This window comes from Cetorhinus maximus, chromosome 22, assembly GCF_964194155.1.
Source record: "Cetorhinus maximus chromosome 22, sCetMax3.hap1.1, whole genome shotgun sequence".
Classification (NCBI taxonomy): Eukaryota; Metazoa; Chordata; class Chondrichthyes; order Lamniformes; family Cetorhinidae; genus Cetorhinus; species Cetorhinus maximus.
The window spans coordinates 55404220-55413462 of record NC_135900.1 but is presented as its reverse complement, the minus strand read 5'-3'; the positions used below and the strand labels follow the sequence as shown (position 1 = coordinate 55413462).

The following is a 9243-nucleotide window of genomic DNA, read 5'->3' as shown; positions in this document are numbered from 1 at the left end:
AGTTTGGTCAGAGTGGGTGTTAATAACAGAATAAAGGTCAGCACTGTCTGAAAGCAAAAACGTGTGAATAATATGCAGACTGGCAGATGATGTGTGCTAGGTGGACCAAATCCACAAGTGAAACTTGGCCACACTGTCTCAACAGTTTTGCAATTTGTATTTATTGAGAAGATATGTACACTGAATTCAGAAGTAATGAGTCCACGAAGACCTTAAGAGATTTTTAAAATTAAATTAAAATATTTATTAACAAAATATTTCAAGCATATACATAAGACTACAATTACTTAATACTATAAAAAATCCTAAAATTCCTAATTAACCTGACTCTAAATTACTCACCCCTTTTAAAGCAACAGTCCAAAATAGATTTTAAATTTAAAAAAACAAGCCAGCATGTTACCACAGTATCCACTTGACTGTGGAATTCCAAACGCTTGTCTCCAACTTTAGTTACTAGACACAGCAGACTTATGCACAAATGGCTAGGGGCCTCCCGAAAGTTGTTTCACACACTCCTGTTAGATCTTACATAGCCTTTCATTCTCCTTTATATATGTTTATCTCTCTTCAATATGTAAATTCCATTGTTCCATATGTCTTTGGGACTTTACTTTTCCCATAGTATACAAATCTTTCATGTTGCCAATATTGTCAGTAACCTTTGGCAAAAATAAACACACTGCTAGCCTTGCTTACCAGGCTAATTGTAAACATCCTACCATCCCTTTGAAATCCAAACAATCCCTTCACTTATCTAAAAGTGCAAATTCCCTTTACACCTTGCATGCTAAGACCCCACCCATGTTTACTTATTAGCATTTCAAGTACATTTCTACACCTAACTTCTTTTGATAATTTCAAGCTTGCAACTACCTGACTCCAAATGTAATTACGTCACACAGACAGGACCATCTATACTCACACCCATAAACCTACTTTACAATAGACCAGAATAATATTATGAAAATTTTTATACTTTCGTAACAGGGAAAAGATATTCAAAATGGAGGACAGAGTTCATGGTCTGAAGTTGTTGAACTCAATGTTAAGTCCAGAAGGCTATAAAGTGCCTAATTGGAAGATGAAGTGCTTTTCCTCCAGCTTGCATCAGGCTTCACTGGAACATTGCAACAGGCCAAGGACGGACATGTGGGCATGAGAGCAGGATGGTGAATTGAAATCACAAGAGGTTGGAAGGTTGGGGTTATGCTTGTGGACTGAGCGAAGGTGTTCTGCAAGGTGGTCACCCAGTCTGCGTTTAGTCCCCCCAGTGTAGAGGAGACTGCATTGTGAGCAGTGAATACAGTAGACTAAATTGAAAGGAGTGCGAGTAAATCGCTGCTTTGCCTGGAAGGAGTGTTTGGGGTCTCGGACGGTGAGGAGGGAGGAGGTAAAGAGGCAGGTGTTAGACTTCCTGTGATTACATGGGAAGGTGCCATGGGAAGGTGTTGGGGGTGACAGAGGAGTGGACCAATGTTTCACGAGGGAACAGTCCCTTCAGATGCTGACAGGGGAGGGGAGGGTAAGATGTGCTTGGTGGTGGCATCGTGCTGGAGTTGGTGGAAGTGGCAGAGGGTAATACTTTGAATATGGAGGCTGATAGGGTGGAAAGTGAGGACAAGGGGAACCTTATCATGGTTTGGGGCGCATGCAGCCAAATTCGTGTAGATAGAGATACTATTGTATCTGAATCTTCCTGTGACATATTTGCTTCTAATTCCCTCAATTTATTTTCCACGCTCTAAGCATGTTTCTTTTTTTTTTATCTTTTTGATATTTCGGTAAATGTTACATTCGTACCTTTTAGGCTGCAAAATGCATCAGTGTATATATTATAAATATAAATCAAAAAGTGCAGTCGGGAAATGAAACGGGTTAAATTGATGTGCGGTGGTAAACTAATAAATGAGAAATCCCTCCCAAATGTCCTTCCAGTTGATTGGCCAATGCTGGTGTTGCTATCACACGGGGAAGGGCAGTGATGTGCCTTTTAACTGAGCTTTCTGTTCACACCCAGTCCTTGCGCTGTGAAATAATAGCCCATGGAAAAAAGGCAGGAGCGAAGGGATCAGCTCATGTGAAAACCGTGTCACTTCGCTTCTGCCGATCTGAACTCTCTTGGTTGTCATTTCAGGATATTCGAAATTCCTCGGCAGCATTTTTTTTTTAAATCGCTTATCGGGAGGCTTTCTTGCAGCCCGAGATGTTTGACCGGGAAGGCGGCTGGAACATTTCCTTCGCTGGATGCGGGTTCCTGGGGGTTTACCATGTCGGAGTGGCCAGCAGTATCCAGGAACACGCTCCTTACCTGATCCGGGACGCCAGCAGGATCTACGGCGCATCTGCCGGGGCGCTTACTGCCGCCGCCGTGGTGTGCGGGGCACCGCTAGGTGAGTCCCATACCTGGCGTGAAGAGAGGGAGCACCATCTGGACACAAGGACCCCAAAAACTTGTCGAGGACAGGGGCTGTTAGAATCCACAGGGGAACCGGAGGGAAGTAATAGACGATGATATGTGTATACAAACCGGCACATGTCAATTTTGGACACAATTTATTAAAGATCGGTTTTCCTAAACTCATCTGGAAAGAGGAGAGATCTATGAAATTGCCACTGTGCCTGGAGGGAACTAAAGTGTATCTCTTCAGTTAAAGTTAACTTTTAAAAACCAGTAGCTTGCAGTTTTGCAAAATATCTGCAATGGAAATATCTCTGAGTAATCGGCAACTTTTTCGGAGCCTAGGTTGTAGAGTTGTTGAACTAGAACAGATGAACCTTTGATAAATTATATTCTCCTTAACAATTCGGCAGCCTAAAAAGTGGTTTGCATATGTTACAGGGAAAGCTGATGCGTTGTGTTTTTTTTTTGCATGAGTGCGCTTTTCAGTATATTTGTAGGGTTTATGTTGGCAGCTTGCTATCGTTTACCAATTGGATTGAGACACTGATAGCGGAGAGAGATTGCAGGTTATTTGGTGCCGGTATTACACGGAGAATCCAGTCCTCCAAAGAAATAGTGAAATCAATGCTTGTGTTCTTTCTGTCTCTTCCCCCCATCTAAATAAGTAGTATTCTTGCTGATTGACTGCACGTTTTATCTAAATGTTTTAGCAAGTCTTATTAGCAGCTGAGACCAGTGCAAGATTTTGAAGGGTTGTATCTAATGTTAATTTGATACCTACCCGGTGGCGTTACTTCCTGCTGCTAGGGTGTGGGTGGTGGTGTGTTGGATCAGGAGCGAGACCACAGTGGGCTCGGGCTGAGCTGAGTTTCAGCGCTTGGTGTTATTGGCGGCTGCTGTGTGGACTGATTCAGCTGGGCGGGTCTAGAATGTCGTCTTCTTAGCGCGGGTTACTGCCGGCCATTGACCTGCACACTGACCTCTGATAATCGCGCTTCTTCACAAACACAGTTTATTTTTTACATTCCAAAGAAATCTAAGCATCGATGAAATGTTACTTCAAAAATAAATGACGACATTCCCTTGCAGTGTTCACTTTTTTTAAAGCGATTTTATATATTTGACTATTATTGACTCCTTCTTCACATTTGAAGGTCTCTTAACATTGGGGATAGAGCATTTAAGATGGGAAAGGAGGCCAGTTTTAGCATTTATCGCAAACAGCAATGTTCGGATATTTCTTCCAAGTTCAACCAAGCAATTTTCACCGTCTTGAAGAATTCGAACATGAATCATTACACATGCTTTTACCTTAAAGTTTCCAGAAGGCCTCTTACTGGGAATTTGAAAATGAAGGTTGAGTAGTTTGCGTGGATCATTCCTGATCTTGGATTGGGCTGCTTGCAATCCCCAGCGTTCACATAATGGACTTTGCCTAATGGGATCCCATAACTTGTGAATTTTAAAAGAATCCTGGGCTCCTGCCACTAAAAAGAGTTTCAATGAAATGGATTTCCCAGATTCAGCTTGGAGTCTGAGCTGAGTTCAGAGCTCAACTGCCATGACAATGAGGCAATAATATTGGTCTTTGTCCCCTAGGCTAGGAAGGAGGGAATGGACCAGAGTCTCACTCCTGATTTCAATCCAGTGAAATCGAATGCCAAATTAGAACCAGATTAATATACTGTCTTTGGAGGGAAACAGACAATTATTGAAAGAAATGGTCAAAAACATATGATGCGACCTGAAAAAGAGACATCTGTTATGTTTTGCGCTCAATTTTACTTATGGAAACATTTTGTTTGAATGTATGAACATAAGAATTAGGAGCAGGAGTAGGCCAATCGGCCCCTCAAGCCTGCTCAACCATTCAATAATATCATGTTGATCTGATTGTAACCTCAGCCCCACATTCCCACCTACCCGCAATAACCTTTCACCTCCTTGCTTATCAAGAATCGATCTAGCTCTGCCTTAAAAATAATCAAAGACACTGGTTTCACTGCCTTTTGAGGAAGAGAGTTCCAAAGACTCACGATTCTCAGGAAAAAAAAAATTCTCACCATCTGTCATAAATGGGAGACCCTTTTTTTTTAAACAGTGACCCCTAGTTCTAGATTTTCCCACAAGAGGAAACGTCCTCTCTACATCCACCCTGTCAAGACCGCTCAGGGTCTTATATGTTTCAAACAAATCAAGTCATCTCTTACTCTCCTAAACTCAAGCAGATGAGAGGGATTCTTGCAAGAACAGGGTCTTATCTGGGATTGTGACTTTTTTTCATATTTAACAGTGCACAGGTAAAATTACACTCAGCCATATTCAACAGGATTTGTAATTGGGGTTGTGAAGAAGAAACTTTCTACACTTCTCTCACCCCTTCTCCCTCCCTCCCAGAACCACCATAAGATTTCCCTTGTTTCCACCTTCCACTCTACCAGCCTCCACGTACAACAGATCATCCTCTGCCTCTCCTGCCACCCCCAGCATGATGCCATCACCAAGCTTATCTTCCCCTCTTCTCTCCTGTTAGCATTCCAGAGGGAACGTTCCCTCTGCAATATTCTGGTCTACTCTTCAATCATCCCTAGCATGTTGTCCCCTTTCCACAGCACCTTCCCATGCAAATACAGCAGATATAACACCTGACCTTTTACGACCTCCTCTCCTCACTGACCAAGGTACCAAACGCTCCTTCCAGTTGACGCAGTGGTTTAGGTGTACTTCTTTCAATTTACTTCACAATGTGAGTAGCAAATACAGTAGTCTTTACATCGGCAAGACAAAATGCAGATTGCGGAACACCTCCACTAAGTCCGCAAACATGAACCTGAGCTCCTGATGGATTGCCATTTTAATTCTCCACCTTGCTGTCACATGGATGTCACTGTCCTTGGCACTGTTCCAGTAAAGCTCAATGCAAGCTTGAGGAACAGCATCTCATCTTTCAATTAGGCACAGAATTCTGGATTCAACATGGAGTTCAACAATTTCAGACTGTGAACTCGGTACCCCTTCGCACCCCACCCCCCTCCATTTGTTTCTGTTATTAGCATGTGCCGATTGTAATCTTATTCTTAATATTTTGGACACAGCTGTTCATTATTCTGTCATTCACAAACCATTGCCACTTCCTTTGCCTTTTGTGCCATGAAATCATTAGTTAGTTCATCTTTCCTACCCTCCACACTTGTTACAGATTTTCTCTTTTGTTCTTCCTCCCCTCTTTCACTTGCTCAAAACCAATTACATTTCTATCTTCCTTCAGTAATGAAGAAAGGTCCTTGACCTGAAACGTTAACTCTGTTCCTCTCTCCGCAGTTGCTGCCAGACCTCCTGAGTATCTCCAACATTTTCTGTTTCTATTTAAAAATTTTCCTCTGGCCTGTACTCTTGGTCTATCTTTGTCCTTTGTCATGACTACACTTTTTTAATCGAATGGAATTCCCTTGGAATTACGATTACTACCAAAATGCTCTCCCAACGATACCCCTTACACCTGCTTCGTTTCCTCAAACTAAATTCAGGGTGCCCTTTCTCTTTTTGTACTTGCTTCATGATGTTGAATACAGAAGTCCTTGAGCTATCTTGGCAAAAAGTTCACGTGAAAATATGAAACACAGAAAATGTATGGGTTGGAAAACCTGTTCTGAAAAATTAATTGGTAAATGTGCTAAGTACAGGAATTAAGAGCTCATTAGAAATGTACATTTTGTATAAGACCTATTTACACTTTCCTCCTGATGACACTGTACATTATTAACTAAAATTAATACCTTATCCTTTATTGAGTTGATCAGTAATGCAATAGTATTGGATCCTATTTGCTTTGTGTTTAAGGCTGCTGTGGTTTGTTACAGCCTGGTTGCGACTGACCTAGAAACCTGTGCCAAGATCAGTAATAATATGCCATTTCAGGCAAGGCAGCATTTATGAGGTGATTAACTACCAGTGAACAAGCATCTTGTGTCTGTAAATTTCCCAGATAATTAACGCTGCTGAAACATCATTTTTTTTTGACAGAGGTGGGGTAGAGAAATAAATCCATTGTGAGAAATATTAAATAAAACCATCTTTTATATTTAATGGGAACATTCTAAACACAACCTGTTGCATTCACTGTTCATAATGTTTGGAATCTTGCCCTAGCCTTTGGTGGTGTTTCAGTTTAAGCCTGTTTGTTCTGGTTGCTAGTGTGCATTAAGGCAATTGCTGCTGGTGCATTCAAAGTCAAGCCTCTCCTCCAACTGCACACTGGCAGTGAATATATTAAACTGTAACTTTGTAGCTGACTCCTATATACAGTTACATTTCTGTTGTAATAAGTTAGCAGCTGGGTTGGATTTGGAAGCATTTTGGAAAATTCAGTGTGAAGATGTGCTGTGAAACACAGAAGCAGGAGTGTCCCCAGTGAGCTCCCAGGAAGCAAAGTGAATGTCTTTTTCACGTTGCTTCTGGAGTCCAGTCATGGAGTGATATTGACAGCAGCTCAGCCTCCGTCGTAACCAGTCTTAGCAATGATAAGCAAAAGGAAGAAATAATCTCAATTCTTATTAGTTGAAGTCTTCTAATTGTTTAAATCAAAAAGGTCTGGGGCTGTTCAACATTTCTGTAGAGGCTTCCAGCTGGCCCACTTTCCATTGGTTTACTATTGACCTGGGTGCATTTTGGATTTTCATTATATATTGACCAAAATGAAAAACTGACATTACTTTCAAGTCCAGTGACTTCCTCCTTTGCTCTCTCTGTAGCAATAGTTTAATAGTAACACTGTAGAGGCTACGTGGGGTGGAATGCGCTACTGGAGGTCGCTCTGGGTGTCCCTAGCCATGTAATCTAGGAGAAGCAGCTGCTGTTTTTGTTTTGGACATTGTTATTGCCTGTTGGAAAGTTGAAGTGGGCCTGCAGTGGTCTCTTTAATGGCCCCTAAGCTTTCTGATGGAGGAAGAAGACCTAGTGCAGGTTGCTTCTTTGTCCATTTTAGCCTGGACATTCACTTTTTGTAGAGCTTGGTCTTGGCCAAGAGCTTTACCAAGATCTACAAAAGTGGAGCAGACATTCTTCATTGAGACTTTTTTTTTTACTCTAATTTCTGTTTCATCATGTCTGGTGCTGCAACACTGGACTTTTCCTACCTCCCAAGTGGCAGAGGCAGAAATCCTATCAGCAACCTGCCCTGCATTGCTGTTGATCCCAAAACAGGGACCAGTGGAGGTCCTGTCCTGCTGTTGTTTTGGTCTCCTACTTGGCTCTGCATTTCATTCCACACTTACTCAGGAGTAAGCCCCTGACTAGCTAGCATTTTCTCCTCTTTCTTTACCCTGACATCGGTTCTATGGATTGCTTTGGTGTTCTGATATATTTTCTTACAGAAGTGAAAATATATCCTTGGACAAAAAACAAATGTGTACAGCTAAAGATCTCATGTTACCATCAAAATGATCAGCCTGCCTCTAATGATTTGAGTATATAGGTCATAATTTCAAAATTTGCAGTTGACATGAAACTCGGAAATGCCATAAACAATAAGAATTGTAGCAGATTTCAGGAGAATAAGGCAGACTGCTAAAATGGACAAGACATGAAGCAGATAAAATTTAAAGTAGCAATGTGAAGATGTGTTGCTGAAATGTGACATTGACAGTAAAGATGTGAGATTTATCCAGAGCCTAAATTGGGACCAAATAGTGATTATCAAGCTGGAAGATGGACAATCAGATATGTTTCAAGTGAAGAGAGGAGTATGACCAGGCTGTGTACTGTCATCAAAATTATTCAATCTGTACACAGAATAAATATTCAGAGTCAGATGTACTTCCAAGGGTAAAAATTGGAGGCATTGATGTAACAAACTTGTGGTACACTGATGACAGAGTGCTACTTGCAGACAAGGCATTACACCAAAAATCGTTGACCAAGTACAATCTAGAAGTTTAGAATATGGATTAAATATGAACACCAAAAAGAAAAAAACAATGGTAGTCAGAAGGAAAACATTGTAATAAACTAGAGTGAAGATTGAACTGAATAGTGCCACACTGGAACAAGTAGATAAGATTGTATGTGTTTTAGGATAACTGATAACAGAAGATGTTGGATGTTATGCAGAAGTCTAAAGAAGAATACAGATAGCTGGAAATAATTTTGTGAAGCTGAAGGATGTGTTAACAACAGGAAAGCCCAAGCTTGTAACAAGGAAAAAAACTCTCCAGATGTTACATTTTCCTGTTTGCCAAGTAAAGATCTGTGGAAGCAGATAGAGGCCCTTGAAATGTGGATGCTAAGATGGATGCCTAAAAAAATCATAGACCATAAGGCAAATGATGAGATGCTTGAAATAGCAAGAGTGAAAAGAACCCTTAAAAAAGTGACATCCAGAAAATAAAATGTCAGTATTTCGATCATTTGATCAGAGCTGAAAAGCTACAAAGATCTCTTCGAGAGGGCAAAGTGGAGAGCAGCAGAAAGAGGGGTCAACCTAGACATAGTTGAATGGTGAATTACAGAGCAGTTGCATAACAGCTACAGTGGCTATGTGAGGATGGCACAAGGCAGACAAGACACAGGGATATGAAGGTGTATGTGCCCATGTCTTTGAAGGTAGCAGGTTTGACGAGTTGAGAGGACTTTTTTTTCAAATAGAGGTATGGAGTATAAAAACAAGGAAGTTATGCAAACTGAATTATTGTACAGAGTTCTTAAAGTGTGGTTGCCAAAATTTGAACAATGTTAAGGCCTTGTAAATATCTTCTGAATTCTCTTATAGGGTGGTATCATGTTTGAGGGATTTTATTCATGTGGAGAAGTTGAAGCAGTGAATGTTAAGAGGAGATTTGATA

At 41.0% G+C, this 9243-nt stretch overlaps 1 protein-coding gene across 1 annotated transcript in view; it reads left to right on the top strand.

Moving 5' to 3' along the window:
- Positions 1 to 2022: 2022 nt before the first annotated feature.
- The window catches only part of pnpla3 (patatin-like phospholipase domain containing 3), a 29820-nt gene continuing 22599 nt past the window's right edge, over positions 2023 to 9243 (top strand). Inside the window, exon 1 of the mRNA XM_078568355.1 lies at positions 2023 to 2393. Within this exon, the coding sequence (XP_078424481.1) occupies positions 2207 to 2393 (187 nt within the window). The 5' untranslated portion in view covers positions 2023 to 2206. The remainder of the gene's footprint in view (positions 2394 to 9243) is intronic.